Below are 17,223 nucleotides of genomic sequence, written 5' to 3' on the forward strand. Positions count from 1 at the left end.
GTTATTCTGACCAGTCTGCTACTATTTTTCCTTTATGGCGTCGTCCCCTCCGCCTGACTATCTCGTCTGTTGGTTCCTTTTTCACTCGTAAATTAATTTTAAACCAACAGCAACACAATTCACACTTATTTCATTATAAAAATTTATGTACTATTAATTTTGGAAAAGTATATAAAAATTTTCCACGCTTTATATAGTTGATGCAAAGTTTGTGTTTAATGATGAATTTTACACTCAGTTTGGTATGGCAATGAGAAATCCTCTCTCACCCGTCCAAAGCAATTTGTAAATGGAATACTTTGAAAAAAGACTTTAAGAAAAACCTTCCCAATAGAGCTATGTGGTAATGATGTTTTATGCATAATGACTAAGAATATAGATATAACCCATTTTCTTGCTGAATAAAATAGTTTACCTTATTAAAAAAATTTTAGTGTTGAGTTTGAATAAAATAACTCATTGTCTTCTTATAGCTGTCTTAATTATAAAGGGAAACTCTGATTTTAAATTTAAAATATATAGCAAGCCAACAAATAATTGTTCCTATGTGCACTATTATTCTACATATCAAGATGGAGTTAAACTTTCTATATTTTCATCAATGTTTTTGAGAACTTTGTCTAATTGCAGCCCAGAGTTCATAGATGAAGAAATCTTGAAGATTTATGAAATAGCAAATAATCTAAAATACCCAAAATCCTTATTTGATAAATCCTTTAAAATCAAAGAAAGTTGCATTTAAAAATTTTGATACAGTAAGAAATTAAAAAAAAAAACTCCCCCCAAAGGACTGAACTAAGATTGCAACAACATAAATATAACATTTGGACCAGAGTCTAATGATTTGTTTATTCCTGCGAGAGATTTTAATCACCCAACTAATTTTCCAGACTGAGAAAGTTGTATCAAGCAGGTCTATGGTTGAAAGAAATATAATTGAATCAAGCTTCATAAAAAAATATTTATTTTAACAGTAATAATAATTTAGGGTTATTCAAATTAGATTTTTTATAATTTATAAAATTTAGGAAGAATTTAAGTTATGCGTGACAGGTCCTTGATTCTCCCACCAACATCATACTGTCATGGGTGTTATGTTGTAGGTGAGGTGACATCGCACCCTTATAAGCTGCTATTTTATTATTATTACAAGTCCTTGATAATTTGAGAAATCGCGAAAATGCTTGGAAGTTCACCGTTTTTTCACAGTGGTTGTTTTGCATATTGTGATATCAGCTGTTGATGTAGTGTATGTTACTGTCAGTGTCTCGTAACATCATACATGTAACAAACTGACACTTGTAATATTGTTCATGATTATTTTGTAACTTGTAATATTATAAAAATTGCTTGCCACTTGTAATATTACACATATTTAAGTCATATATTTCATATTTTCAGCAGTTGTGGTCTTCTGCAGAAGTATCAGGAGCACTCACAGCAGGGGCTCCATCAGCAACATTATCTGAAGAAACATCAGTAGCTCTGCCATCAACAATGTTTGCAGACTAGGAGCTCCGTCAGCAGTATTTTCTGCAGGAGTTACGTCAGGATCATTGCTATATCGAAAGTTCTTCATTGTAACACACAATGGCTACAATAACTCAGGAGGAAAGTAATGGATTCAGGTTCATTAAAGCCTTGAATCTATGTGGTAGAGGAGTCCTGCATCACGTATTCTGCTGGGGAGCTCCAGATAAAGCTTCAGGCACAAAGCTGGATGAATACTTAGATAAATTGGATCAAACATCATCTGCAAATTTCGTAAAACTCAAAAAGAAAGACAGAAAGTTTAATAAAACACAAAAGAAATTGATTAATATGAGTCCAGATGGAAGAGGGTTTGATGTGCCACTTCTCTGTCTGAGCATCAAACTTGGCTGTGAAAATGTGGCTTCTGTAGATGATTTAAAATGGATCACTCCCAGTACAGAAATGGAGTACTACATCACTGCTGTAAAGAACTTGAGGAACGATGCTTTACACAGTCAACTTGCAGTTCCTAATACAGAATATTTGGAAAACATAAGAAAGCTTCGGGAGGTGTTAACTGGGTGTCTTAAGGCCTCTGGAGAGAGGTATGGGAAGGATGAGGCTGAAGTGAACAAGGAGATCAACCAGTTGAACCATGACTTGGACTACATCATGAATGAGATACTTGGAATTGAAGAGATAGTGAAGTATTGTAGTGATGACATAAAACAGCTTATCATTACTGAGAGTTGTAATAAACTGAAGGAGATTTTGCAAGAAATGAGTTATATGAGCCCATTTTCTTGTATCACCAATAACTTTCAGCTTAAAGCAAACAAATTTTTTATTGATATTCAAGTTAAACAAGGAAAACGTAGAGGTAAGGGTGAACATAAAGATTATCGAGACCTTCTCCAACTTGTTCAGAGCACATCAGTGTCATCGTCTGTGAATTCTGCCACACAACAGCAGAGTTCCTCTGCACGACCTCAGATACTTCTTCTTGAAGGTTTGGCAGGGAGTGGCAAGACCACTCTGGTGAAGCTAATAACAGAGGAGTGGATACAAGGTGGTCAAGGCAACATGAGAGGCTTAGATGATTACGATCTCCTGCTGTGGGTACAATGCAGGGACCACACAATGAACTCTTACCAGTATCTTCTAGATCGATTAATTCCAGAAGTTTCAGCAAAATACAGAATGGTTCTGCCAAGAATAATGAAGCTTTGTAAAGTCCTAATAATAGTTGATGGTCTGGATGAACTTAATGACCACTCTAGTTCATTAGTCAAAAGTCTGTTATATGAATTCCAAAACTCTATTTACACAACTTTTATCTGCACTTCACGACCTGAAAAAGTCGAAATTTTCAGTATGACGATTCCTGAGGGATATGATGTTACAAATGCTGAGTTACAAGGCATAAAACAAGAGCATATGCCAGAGTTCGTACGTAGTACTCACGAGATAATTAAGAAGAACAATAACAGTAACAGTAGCACTGATTTACTAGTAGAAAAGGTGATGAGCGTTAGAGATCTTTACGAACACTTACGACTGCCAATGAATTTAGCATTTTTTGTTTACATCTGGGAATATGCATCTGATGAGATAAACGTAATGACCGTCACTCAAACACGGCTCTACCATAAAATACATGAAGTTTGTCAAAAAAAGTTATTAGAGAGATTGGCGGACTGTTCAGACCTTCAGCACAAGGTTCAAGAAATACTGAGAATGATATATGAGACATCCCTTGAGAACCTCTCACGTGAACAGTTGACTCTTGAAGAAGAAACAGTGGAACGACTGATATCTGCTTGTAACAAGCGTGACTTACCTTACAATGAGATTCTTTCTGCATTCTTGAGTTTGAAGCCAATTTGGACTTGGCAAGGCATCAAAGAGCAGTACTCTGTGCCCCACAAGGGAATCCAGGACTACTTCAGTGCCCTACATTGTGTGATGACACTCAAGGATCAACTGCAGTCTTCTGCAAATACTGTCTCATGTATTCAAAATGCAACACCACCTGTGCTTTCTCAACTGCTTGACACAACTGGCTCGCCCTCACAAACACCGTTAACACCTGTGTCTTCCAAACTACCAGATATATCTGTATCACCTTCAACTTCTTCACTTGCATCAGTAGCGTTTACATCAGAAGCACCTACACGAGTTCCGCCTATATTAACATCAACTACACTAGCATCACCTGCACCAACACCACCTTTAAGTCTCAGAGAAGTGCTAACACAGAGCGTCGGAGGAGCCAGTATAGACATGACTAAGTATTACAACGTTCTGCTGCATGTGGCTGGACTGCTGCATCAGTTAATAGACCAGGTGCCTGAAGCTACTACACAAGAAGCTGCCAAACTCTTGCACGAGTCCGGCATGAGGGAACATGATATGTGGCTCAACCTTCTACATAACACCAGATGTAATGATAACATAGCTAAGGCAATAGCTCCCTTCTGCAATGCTAAATATGTTCGTATTGACGATAAACATGTAGAAAGCTACAAAGCCCTCCTACCACATACCAAAAGTTCCGAGGTGAATATTGTGATCAAGGGTAATTTTGGTGAAATGCCTGGACTTGTAGACCTGATAGAAGTCGTCTCCCTTTACCACCACCGCTGCACACGCCTGGACTTGGCCTGTCACTACTATCAGTATGACACAACAACATCCGATGAATTCCTTCAAAGATTACAACCTCGGTGAGTTACTGATGAATTTACTGATGTTGATATTGCAGATTTCACCATCATTATCATAATATCACATGGATCTCCGAATGATTACCTGTAAGAGGTTGCCAGATTTTTTCTTCCTCTACGTTTTTTTGTTTTTGCTCATAACACAAGAAGGCCTTATTCTATTGGCATCAAATTTTCAAAGCTGGTGTATAGTAACTGGAACAAGATTCTAAGAAAAATTAGCAAGCGCAGTTGCCCCTTGACTGAAGCTATAGATCCCATTCCATGATTACCAGAATGGCTCTGAGAATATCCAATACCCTCCGCTGTTTGGCTGTAAACATTCAAGAGACTGAAAATGAAATGAGAAGGTACACATCTCACAATGTGTGTAAAGTAAGGCAAATTTTAAAATTCCTTTAAATCACATTAATTACATTTGTCTTTACCTTAGAAAGCTTCAATATTTAGAGGCTGATGCATCTTTCAGACAGGGTAGCACTCATTAAGTTCGGTTTAAGTGTTAAGAAATTTGACTGTTTATTAAATTTTGTTAAATTAATTTTGAATCCTTGGAATTCATGAGATAACTGGAGAATGTGTCCTTTGATTGCCTTAATATTTTCAGTCATAAGATGTTTTCTGAGGCCAATGTGAGAATCGTAAGAATGATGTACATAACCTATGTTAGGTTCTTAATTGATTATGCTGCTCCCATGTTGATATTATCTAGAGAAAGTTCTCTCTGATCCTTGGAGTTAATGCAGAATGAAGCTCTCAGAATTATTCTTGGGTGTCCCAGATCTACAAAGGTTCTTAATATGAGGAAGGAGCTTGGTATTTCTAGTATCGGTGATAGGATTGTTGAGATTAACACTGTACTCGGTATTAGAATGTTGAGAAATGAACCAGACACTGTCACAGTGAATCTTACCAAGTGTCTAGAGGTAAATACACACAGATCTAAATGGATTGTGAAAACGTGCAATTGCATTAAGTTTTATAACCTGCATGAACTGTATCACTGTAGGCAACAAGAGCATTTCACCCCTCCATGGAAGATATGTTCATTTAATATCACATACCTACAAGTCCCTCCCAAGAAGCTCATTGCTAGTAATCTCTTCCTTAAATCTCTTGTTAGAGCAACTGCTCAAGAAGAAATTTCTGGCCTAGCTTGTAGTAATAAGTTATCACAAGTTATATTCACTGATGGATCTAAACAGGAGTCTTCTGGCAGGGCTGCATCTGCTCTTGTTGCCACCTCCCTAGTTAAGAACGATAATAAATTTGTTGAGTTAGGCATAAGAATTAACAACTGGGCGTCTACACTGCAAACTGAATTGTTTGCAATCCTAATGGCGCTAAAGCTAACCTATGACACTGAGCTTGACTCTATCATCATTACTGATTCTATGTCATCACTGAATGCTCTTGACTCATATAATGACTCCAACAACATGCTCATTGGAGAAGCCAGGTATAGATACACAAAAATCAGGGACAAATGAATTAATTCACAATTGCTATGGATCCCATCACACATTGGATTACTCCTTCATGATAAAGTTGATATGTTAGCCAAGAAGAGTTCCCAGAAGGAGAATGTAGAATATAACTTTGGTATATCTGTATCTAGCATTAGGAATAATATTAGGAGAGAAGTAAATAATGAAAATGATTGTTATAGGAATGCAATTAGAAGCCTGAGTAGATCTATAACCCACTATGATAACATGAACGTAGATAAGTATGTTTATGGAGCAACTTGCAATGTAAACACTGACTGATGTTGTAGTGGCCAGGCTTAGGCTTGGTTACAAGTACTTCTGGCAGTTTGGGAGACACACAGATGATGATCAAACTAAATGTAAATTATGTGATCAGGCATATGGTCACTCTCTTGAACACTATGTGCTTAATTGTCCACTTATTGAAGAATACAGAGACAGACAGTATAATAACCTATGTGACATGTCAAGATATCTTATTAGTGAAAATAAGATACCAGATATACTAAGCAAATTTCCTAAATTTGCTTGTAACAGATAAGTGAACTGTAGATATGTAGATATAAATCCATATGTACACCTATTAACACTTTTGGAGGCCTAGTTCCTGGGCCTTTTGTGTATCCATATGTTCTTGCGCTACCGTCCACAGGATGGATATGGGGTACACAATAAACTAGCCACTTTGGTGACAAAATCTAAAAAAAAAAAACTGAAGAACACGGTTCTTATTGTTATTTTGCCGTGTGAATCCAATTTTTCCAGTCTCGTTAAATAATAGTGATATTGTTTTCTATTAAAACTAGTGAATGCTTCACATTATCGGTTTCAAAATATTAAGTGATGAGGGAGACAATACTAGTTAAAAAGACTATCTCCACCCAACTCTTTAGCAGACAATGATCAAATAAAATAGAGGGGTTGGAAAAACAGATCCTAAGTACCCCTCAGTTTGTCAGTGTGGCACTACATTTATGACAGTCCAAAGAATTCATGTAGGAATCTGGCCAAATTATAAATTAATTAAGGCCTCAGTTATAAAAGAGTCAAGTTTGAAAAATAAAAAAATATTATTACATAGTAAACGTTTATCATGTTATATAATTGCTAATTCTAAAATATTTCTTTTTGACCAAGAGGAACCAAGACTCTTGCTTCTGACCAATTTGTACAGTTACTGTAAGCCCAGATGTAGTTGAATAATTTCATTTGATTTCTGAGCTGTTTGTGTTAATTTCTGAGCTGATGTATTAACCTAACATCTAGAGGTTTGACAGTCTGTTCCATATAAGATAAGTTGCAGCCATTACAACCAATCCTGTAAACACCACTAACACATTGAGGGGAATTCTTAATCAAAATACTTTTAACAGACCATGAATTCTTAAAAACCAATTGTATGTTGACTATTTTAGGGCATCTGGCAGGACAGATTATCAGATAAGACACATATGCAACAGTTAGGTATCTTTATTTCGAAACGTTTCGTCTACACAGTAGGCTTCTTCAGTCGAGTACAGAAAAGTTGATAGAAGCAGAAGAGACTTAAAGACGATGTAATCAGTCCATCACCCTTGAAGTTTTGAGGTGGTCAGTCCCTCAGTCTGGAGAAGAGTATTGTTCCATAGTCTGAAACAATATGAAGTTGAAGCGACAGGATGGAGCCTTATATACCGCCAGGAGGTGAGATGTAGGTCACTAGTAGAGGTAAGTGAGCACATCAGTGCATAAACAAATGACAACTTGAAAATCACATATGTACAACATTGAAACTCCACCAACTTCTTAATAAGATTCAGTGACATCTACCTAATGATTAAAGAATCAAATTCCCATGGTAGCGTCTTCAAAAATTCCCATGGTAGCGTCTTCAAAAATTCCCATGGTAGCGTCTTCAAAAATTCCCATGGTAGCGTCTTCAAAAATTCCCATGGTAGCGTCTTCAAAAATTCCCATGGTAGCGTCTTCAAAAATTCCCATGGTAGCGTCTTCAAAAATTCCCATGGTAGCGTCTTCAAAAATTCCCATGGTAGCGTCTTCAAAAATTCCCATGGTAGCGTCTTCAAAAATTCCCATGGTAGCGTCTTCAAAAATTCCCATGGTAGCGTCTTCAAAAATTCCCATGGTAGCGTCTTCAAAAATTCCCATGGTAGCGTCTTCAAAAATTCCCATGGTAGCGTCTTCAAAAATTCCCATGGTAGCGTCTTCAAAAATTCCCATGGTAGCGTCTTCAAAAATTCCCATGGTAGCGTCTTCAAAAATTCCCATGGTAGCGTCTTCAAAAATTCCCATGGTAGCGTCTTCAAAAATTCCCATGGTAGCGTCTTCAAAAATTCCCATGGTAGCGTCTTCAAAAATTCCCATGGTAGCGTCTTCAAAAATTCCCATGGTAGCGTCTTCAAAAATTCCCATGGTAGCGTCTTCAAAAATTCCCATGGTAGCGTCTTCAAAAATTCCCATGGTAGCGTCTTCAAAAATTCCCATGGTAGCGTCTTCAAAAACTTATTCAATTCCTCTGTATATTTCCTCTTTTATTTAATATAATATTCTTAAGGTTATTTTCATTAATAGCTAAAGCAAAAATGTTATGCTCTATAGTATTATTGTTCTTTTATATTTAGCTACATTGGAAAGTAGGATGAAACACAAACTAAACTTTGTGCTGACAGATTCTAGTTTTTTTTTGGCTGTCTGCCCTGTCAGAGTGCTCTTTTGGCTGTCTGCACTGTCAGAGTGCTCTTTTGGCTGTCTGCACTGTCAGAGTGCTCTTTTGGTTGTCTGCACTGTCAGAGTGCTCTTTTGGCTGTCTGCCCTGTCAGAGTGCTCTTTTGGCTGTCTGCACTGTCAGAGTGCTCTTTTGGCTGTCTGCACTGTCAGAGTGCTCTTTTGGTTGTTTGCACTGTCAGAGTGCTCTTTTGGCTGTCTGCGCTGTCAGAGAGCTCTTTTGGCTGTCTGCGCTGTCAGAGTGCTCTTTTGGCTGTCTGCACTGTCAGAGTGCTCTTTTGGCTGTCTGCACTGTCAGAGTGCTCTTTTGGTTGTCTGCACTGTCAGAGTGCTCTTTTGGCTGTCTGCGCTGTCAGAGAGCTCTTTTGGCTGTCTGCGCTGTCAGAGTGCTCTTTTGGCTGTCTGCACTGTCAGAGTGCTCTTTTGGCTGTCTGCACTGTCAGAGTGCTCTTTTGGTTGTTTGCACTGTCAGAGTGCTCTTTTGGCTGTCTGCACTGTCAGAGTGCTCTTTTGGCTGTCTGCGCTGTCAGAGAGCTCTTTTGGCTGTCTGCGCTGTCAGAGTGCTCTTTTGGCTGTCTGCGCTGTCAGAGTGCTCTTTTGGCTGTCTGCCCTGTCAGAGTGCTCTTTTGGCTGTCTGCACTGTCAGAGTGCTCTTTTGGCTGTCTGCGCTGTCAGAGAGCTCTTTTGGCTGTCTGCGCTGTCAGAGTGCTCTTTTGGCTGTCTGCACTGTCAGAGTGCTCTTTTGGCTGTCTGCGCTGTCAGAGTGCTCTTTTGGCTGTCTGCGCTGTAAGAGTGCTCTTTTGGCTGTCTGCCCTGTCAGAGTGCTCTTTTGGCTGTCTGCCCTGTCAGAGTGCTCTTTTGGCTGTCTGCGCTGTCAGAGTGCTCTTTTGGCTGTTTGCACTGTCAGAGTGCTCTTTTGGCTGTCTGCCCTGTCAGAGTGCTCTTTTGGCTGTCTGCGCTGTCAGAGTGCTCTTTTGGCTGTCTGCGCTGTCAGAGTGCTCTTTTGGCTGTCTGCACTGTCTGAGTGCTCTTTTGGCTGTCTGCCCTGTCAGAGTGCTCTTTTGGCTGTCTGCGCTGTCAGAGTGCTCTTTTGGCTGTCTGCCCTGTCAGAGTGCTCTTTTGGCTGTCTGCCCTGTCAGAGTGCTCTTTTGGCTGTCTGCGCTGTAAGAGTGCTCTTTTGGCTGTCTGCGCTGTCAGAGTGCTCTTTTGGCTGTCTGCGCTGTCAGAGTGCTCTTTTGGCTGTCTGCGCTGTCAGAGTGCTCTTTTGGCTGTCTGCACTGTCAGAGTGCTCTTTTGGCTGTCTGCACTGTCAGAGTGCTCTTTTGGCTGTCTGCCCTGTCAGAGTGCTCTTTTGGCTGTCTGCGCTGTCAGAGTGCTCTTTTGGCTGTTTGCACTGTCAGAGTGCTCTTTTGGCTGTCTGCCCTGTCAGAGTGCTCTTTTGGCTGTCTGCGCTGTCAGAGTGCTCTTTTGGCTGTCTGCGCTGTCAGAGTGCTCTTTTGGCTGTCTGCACTGTCTGAGTGCTCTTTTGGCTGTCTGCCCTGTCAGAGTGCTCTTTTGGCTGTCTGCGCTGTCAGAGTGCTCTTTTGGCTCTCTGCGCTGTCGGAGTGCTCTTTTGGCTCTCTGCGCTGTTAGAGTGCTCTTTTGGCTGTCTGCACTGTCAGAGTGCTCTTTTGGCTGTCTGCACTGTCAGAGTGCTCTTTTGGCTGTCTGCACTGTCAGAGTGCTCTTTTGGCTCTCTGCGCTGTCAGAGTGCTCTTTTGGCTGTCTGCGCTGTCAGAGTGTTCTTTTGGCTCTCTGCACTGTCAGAGTGCTCTTTTGGCTGTCTGCACTGTCAGAGTGCTCTTTTGGCTGTCTGCGCTGTCAGAGTGCTCTTTTGGCTCTCTGCGCTGTCAGAGTGCTCTTTTGGCTGTCTGCACTGTCAGAGTGCTCTTTTGGCTGTCTGCGCTGTCAGAGTGCTCTTTTGGCTGTCTGCACTGTCAGAGTGCTCTTTTGGCTGTCTGCACTGTCAGAGTGCTCTTTTGGCTCTCTGCGCTGTCAGAGTGCTCTTTTGGCTGTCTGCGCTGTCAGAGTGCTCTTTTGGCTCTCTGCACTGTCAGAGTGCTCTTTTGGCTGTCTGCACTGTCAGAGTGCTCTTTTGGCTGTCTGCGCTGTCAGAGTGCTCTTTTGGCTCTCTGCGCTGTCAGAGTGCTCTTTTGGCTGTCTGCACTGTCAGAGTGCTCTTTTGGCTGTCTGCACTGTCAGAGTGCTCTTTTGGCTGTCTGCGCTGTCAGAGTGCTCTTTTGGCTGTCTGCACTGTCAGAGTGCTCTTTTGGCTGTCTGCACTGTCAGAGTGCTCTTTTGGCTCTCTGCGCTGTCAGAGTGCTCTTTTGGCTGTCTGCACTGTCAGAGTGCTCTTTTGGCTGTCTGCCCTGTCAGAGTGCTCTTTTGGCTGTCTGCGCTGTAAGAGTGCTCTTTTGGCTGTCTGCGCTGTCAGAGTGCTCTTTTGGCTGTCTGCGCTGTCAGAGTGCTCTTTTGGCTGTCTGCGCTGTCAGAGTGCTCTTTTGGCTGTCTGCACTGTCAGAGTGCTCTTTTGGCTGTCTGCACTGTCAGAGTGCTCTTTTGGCTGTCTGCCCTGTCAGAGTGCTCTTTTGGCTGTCTGCGCTGTCAGAGTGCTCTTTTGGCTGTTTGCACTGTCAGAGTGCTCTTTTGGCTGTCTGCCCTGTCAGAGTGCTCTTTTGGCTGTCTGCGCTGTCAGAGTGCTCTTTTGGCTGTCTGCGCTGTCAGAGTGCTCTTTTGGCTGTCTGCACTGTCTGAGTGCTCTTTTGGCTGTCTGCCCTGTCAGAGTGCTCTTTTGGCTGTCTGCGCTGTCAGAGTGCTCTTTTGGCTCTCTGCGCTGTCGGAGTGCTCTTTTGGCTCTCTGCGCTGTTAGAGTGCTCTTTTGGCTGTCTGCACTGTCAGAGTGCTCTTTTGGCTGTCTGCACTGTCAGAGTGCTCTTTTGGCTGTCTGCACTGTCAGAGTGCTCTTTTGGCTCTCTGCGCTGTCAGAGTGCTCTTTTGGCTGTCTGCGCTGTCAGAGTGTTCTTTTGGCTCTCTGCACTGTCAGAGTGCTCTTTTGGCTGTCTGCACTGTCAGAGTGCTCTTTTGGCTGTCTGCGCTGTCAGAGTGCTCTTTTGGCTCTCTGCGCTGTCAGAGTGCTCTTTTGGCTGTCTGCACTGTCAGAGTGCTCTTTTGGCTGTCTGCGCTGTCAGAGTGCTCTTTTGGCTGTCTGCACTGTCAGAGTGCTCTTTTGGCTGTCTGCACTGTCAGAGTGCTCTTTTGGCTCTCTGCGCTGTCAGAGTGCTCTTTTGGCTGTCTGCGCTGTCAGAGTGCTCTTTTGGCTCTCTGCACTGTCAGAGTGCTCTTTTGGCTGTCTGCACTGTCAGAGTGCTCTTTTGGCTGTCTGCGCTGTCAGAGTGCTCTTTTGGCTCTCTGCGCTGTCAGAGTGCTCTTTTGGCTGTCTGCACTGTCAGAGTGCTCTTTTGGCTGTCTGCACTGTCAGAGTGCTCTTTTGGCTGTCTGCGCTGTCAGAGTGCTCTTTTGGCTGTCTGCACTGTCAGAGTGCTCTTTTGGCTGTCTGCACTGTCAGAGTGCTCTTTTGGCTCTCTGCGCTGTCAGAGTGCTCTTTTGGCTGTCTGCGCTGTCAGAGTGCTCTTTTGGCTCTCTGCACTGTCAGAGTGCTCTTTTGGCTGTCTGCACTGTCAGAGTGCTCTTTTGGCTGTCTGCACTGTCAGAGTGCTCTTTTGGCTCTCTGCGCTGTCAGAGTGCTCTTTTGGCTGTCTGCGCTGTCAGAGTGTTCTTTTGGCTCTCTGCACTGTCAGAGTGCTCTTTTGGCTGTCTGCACTGTCAGAGTGCTCTTTTGGCTGTCTGCGCTGTCAGAGTGCTCTTTTGGCTCTCTGCGCTGTCAGAGTGCTCTTTTGGCTGTCTGCACTGTCAGAGTGCTCTTTTGGCTGTCTGCGCTGTCAGAGTGCTCTTTTGGCTGTCTGCACTGTCAGAGTGCTCTTTTGGCTGTCTGCACTGTCAGAGTGCTCTTTTGGCTCTCTGCGCTGTCAGAGTGCTCTTTTGGCTGTCTGCGCTGTCAGAGTGCTCTTTTGGCTCTCTGCACTGTCAGAGTGCTCTTTTGGCTGTCTGCACTGTCAGAGTGCTCTTTTGGCTGTCTGCGCTGTCAGAGTGCTCTTTTGGCTCTCTGCGCTGTCAGAGTGCTCTTTTGGCTGTCTGCACTGTCAGAGTGCTCTTTTGGCTGTCTGCACTGTCAGAGTGCTCTTTTGGCTGTCTGCGCTGTCAGAGTGCTCTTTTGGCTGTCTGCACTGTCAGAGTGCTCTTTTGGCTGTCTGCACTGTCAGAGTGCTCTTTTGGCTCTCTGCGCTGTCAGAGTGCTCTTTTGGCTGTCTGCGCTGTCAGAGTGCTCTTTTGGCTCTCTGCACTGTCAGAGTGCTCTTTTGGCTGTCTGCACTGTCAGAGTGCTCTTTTGGCTGTCTGCGCTGTCAGAGTGCTCTTTTGGCTCTCTGCGCTGTCAGAGTGCTCTTTTGGCTGTCTGCACTGTCAGAGTGCTCTTTTGGCTGTCTGCACTGTCAGAGTGCTCTTTTGGCTGTCTGCGCTGTCAGAGTGCTCTTTTGGCTGTCTGCACTGTCAGAGTGCTCTTTTGGCTGTCTGCACTGTCAGAGTGCTCTTTTGGCTGTCTGCGCTGTCAGAGTGCTCTTTTGGCTGTCTGCACTGTCAGAGTGCTCTTTTGGCTGTCTGCACTGTCAGAGTGCTCTTTTGGCTGTCTGCACTGTCAGAGTGCTCTTTTGGTTGTTTGCACTGTCAGAGTACTCTTTTGGTTGTTTGCACTGTCAGAGTGCTCTTTTGGTTGTTTGCACTGTCAGAGTGCTCTTTTGGTTGTTTGCACTGTCAGAGTGCTCTTTTGGTTGTTTGCACTGTCAGAGTGCTCTTTTGGCTGTCTGCACTGTCAGAGTGCTCTTTTGGTTGTTTGCACTGTCAGAGTGCTCTTTTGGTTGTTTGCACTGTCAGAGTGCTCTTTTGGTTGTTTGCACTGTCAGAGTGCTCTTTTGGTTGTTTGCACTGTCAGAGTGCTCTTTTGGCTGTCTGCACTGTCAGAGTGCTCTTTTGGTTGTTTGCACTGTCAGAGTGCTCTTTTGGCTGTCTGCACTGTCAGAGTGCTCTTTTGGCTGTCTGCACTGTCAGAGTGCTCTTTTGGCTGTCTGCACTGTCAGAGTGCTCTTTTGGTTGTTTGCTGTTTGATACACGAACCGCCAGATGCAACTAGGAAATCTTCCAACCCGTCCCAAATATCTTGTTGTCGGGTGATTTCACCTGGAGTTTACCTGGAGAGAGTTCCGGGGGTCAACACCTCCGCGGCCCGGTCTGTGACCAGGCCTCGTGGTGGATCAGGGACTGATCAACCAGGCTGTTACTGCTGGCTGCACGCAATCCAACATACGAGCCACAGCCCGGCTGGTCAGGTGCCGACTTTAGGTGTTTGTCCAGTGCCAGCTTGAAGACTGCCAGGGGTCTATTGGTAATCCCCCTTATGTGTGCTGGGAGGCAGTTGAACAGTCTCGGGCCCCTGACACTTATTGTATGGTCTCTTAACATGCTAGTGACACCCCTGCTTTTCATTGGGGGGATGGTGCATCGTCTGCCAAGTCTTTTGCTTTCGTAGTGAGTGATTTTCGTGTGCAAGTTCGGTACTAGTCCCTCTAGGATTTTCCAGGTGTATATAATCATGTATCTTTCCCGCCTGCTTTCTAGGGAGTACATGGATTACATTTTAATTGTCTTACGACAGTTAAAATGTAGGAATGTGGCAAATAATGTTATAGAAGAGATAATCCCAGGAGGCAGCTCAGAAGAAAATTCACACACTCATGAACTATTAAATTTTTGCAACAAGTTCTTCTTAAGCCAATAAATAGTGGAGCCAACAAGAGTGGAAAATATGCTTCATCTAATTTTAACTAATAATGATGATCTGGTAGGAAATATAACAGTATCAGAGACAATACACTCGGATCACAACATAATGGAAGTACAAACATGTATGCGCAGGGCTCCTGACCAGCGAAATGAGATCAGTTACGTGGGGGGCTTCACCAAAATCAACTTCAGTAAGAGAAACGTCTGGTAGGACCAAATAAACCATGTCTTAAACGCAACAAGTTGGGAAGATATCCTAAACAACACGGATCCTAACATTACACTTGGAGTATACTCCAGGAACATTCCCTTGAGAAAAAAGAAAATATGTTAACTCGGAAGATAGAGAGACTAGTCCCAAAATTGCATACGGAAATCACTCCCTACGACAGCAAAAGACTCGACAGGCGGTGCAACATCCCACCATTGAAAAGCAGGGATGCAATGAGTACGTTAAGAGACAACTGTTCAACTGCCTCCCATCATACATCAGGGGAATTACCAATAGACCCCTGACTGTTTTCAAGAAGGCGCTGGACAGGCACCTAAAAGTTAGTTCCTGACCAGCCAGGCTGTGGCTCATACGTCGCTTTACGTGCGGCCAGCAACAACAGCCTGGTTGATCAGGCTCTGATCAACCGCGAGGTCTGGTCACAGACCGGGCCACGGGGGCGTTGGCCTCCGAAACCCCTTCCAGGTATAATTAACCACTTTGTGTATATACAGTATTACAATGAGGATGGTATCATCTGCAGTATTACAGTGTAACTAATTAGTCGTGCTAATAAGTGTTTTTTTCCTGGTACAGAAGTCACCTGATGGGTTTTATGGGTCGTTTGAGTGGTGACGGTGTGTCACTGCTGCCTCCCAATCTGACTGATCTCCACCTGTGTGTGGTGAGTGACGACCATGCTCACAGCCTCCTGCCGCAGCTACACCACGCTGTTACCACTAAACTACTGTATCTTGAATACTTCGGTAAGTGTTGTTCTGTATCTTTTGCTCAGCGTTGTATGACCCTGGGGGGTTTAGAGCATAGTTTTCATAAAAAATAATAATAATAAAACAATAATATTATTATTAATAATAACAATAATAATAATAATAATAATAATAATAATAATAATAATAACGATAATAATAATAATAATAATAATAATAATAATAATAATAATAATAATAATAATAAAATAATATTATTATTAATAATAACAACAACAATAATAATAATAATAATAATAATAATAATAATAATAACAATAATAATAATAATAATAATAATAATAATAAATGATAATAATAATAATAATAATAAATGATAATAATAATAATAATAATAATAATAATAATAATAATAATAATAATATTAATAATAATAATAATAATATTAAAATACTAATACTACTAATAATAATATAATAATAATATTAAAATACTAATACTAATAATAATAATAATAATAACAATAATAATAATAATAATATTAATAATAATAATAATAATAATAATAATATTAATAATAATAATAATAATAATAATAATAATAATAATAATAATATTAATAATAATAATAATGATATTAAAATACTAATACTACTAATAATAATAATAATAACAATAATAATAATAATAATAATAATAACAATAATAATAATAATAATAATAATAATATTAATAATAATAATAATAATAATAATAATATTAATAATAATAATAATAATAATAATAATAATAATAATAATAATAATAATAATAATAATAATAATAATATTAAAATACTAATACTACTAATAATAATATAATAATAATATTAAAATACTAATACTAATAATAATAATAATAATGAGTGGTGACAGTTTTAGTATTAGTACACTCTCCAGGTCTGCAGTGTGGCCAGCCTTGATGGAGGCCGTTAGTGTACAGCAGTATTCCAGCCTAGAGAGCACAAGCGATTTGAAGAGAATCATAATGGGCTTGGCGTCCCTAGTTTTGAAGGTTCTCATTATCCATCCTATCATTTTCCTAGCAGATGAGGTAGATACATTGTTGTGGTTTTTGAAGGGGAGAGCCTCTAACATTATCACTCCCAGGTCCTTCATATTTCTTTTTCGCTCTATTGTATGGTTAGAATTTGTCGTATACCAAGATACATTTTTAATTTCCTCGAGTTTTCCATATGTGAGTAATTGAAATTTCTCCTCGTTGAAATTCATATTGTTTTGAGTGGCTTAAAATAAGATTTTGTTTGGATTTTTAGATCCGGAGGGTTAGCCACCCTGAATAACATAGATAGTCAGTGCGTCATCGTGGGACTGTCTGTCTTATTTCTGTTGTGGTCCTTCAATCTTGTTCCCCAGGATGCGACCCACACCAGTCGACTAACACCCAGGTACCTAAGATAAGATCTCGTTCGGATTTTTAACCCCGGAGGGTTAGCCACCCAGGATAACCCAAGAAAGTCAGTGCGTCATCGAGGACTGTCTAACTTATTTCCATTGGGGTCCTTAATCTTGTCCCCCATGATGCGACCCACACCAGTCGACTAACACCCAGGTACCTATTTGCTGCTAGGTGAACAGGACAACAGGTGTAAGGAAACGTGTCGAAATGTTTCCACCCGCCGGGAATCGAACCCGGGCCCTCCGTGTGTGAAGCGGGAGCTTTAGCCACCAGGCCACCGGGCCACCCGACTGGAGTAAGGAAACAATCCCAATGTTTCCACCCTTGCCGGGAATCGAATCACGGACATTCAGCGTGTGAAGTGAGAGCTTTGCCTACTAGGCCACGGGCCTTACTATGTCTTACTGTGATGGTGGTATTAATTTTCAGTGCAAGAAGTGTCCCTCAAACTACTTATGACGGAACTAATGGATGGGGGG

General features: G+C 41.6%; 1 protein-coding gene across 3 annotated transcripts in view; it reads left to right on the plus strand.

Moving 5' to 3' along the window:
- Positions 1-17,223, plus strand: part of LOC138851066 (uncharacterized) — a 101,119-nt gene that overhangs the window by 25,240 nt on the left and 58,656 nt on the right. For all 3 annotated transcript variants that reach the window (XM_070103993.1, XM_070103992.1, XM_070103994.1), the window contains exons 2-3: positions 1,402-4,199; positions 15,153-15,322. In XM_070103993.1, the coding sequence (XP_069960094.1) occupies positions 1,591-4,199; positions 15,153-15,322 (2,779 nt within the window). In that variant the 5' untranslated portion in view covers positions 1,402-1,590. The remainder of the gene's footprint in view (positions 1-1,401; positions 4,200-15,152; positions 15,323-17,223) is intronic.

This window comes from Cherax quadricarinatus, chromosome 88, assembly GCF_038502225.1.
Source record: "Cherax quadricarinatus isolate ZL_2023a chromosome 88, ASM3850222v1, whole genome shotgun sequence".
In the NCBI taxonomy this organism is placed as follows: domain Eukaryota; kingdom Metazoa; phylum Arthropoda; class Malacostraca; order Decapoda; family Parastacidae; genus Cherax; species Cherax quadricarinatus.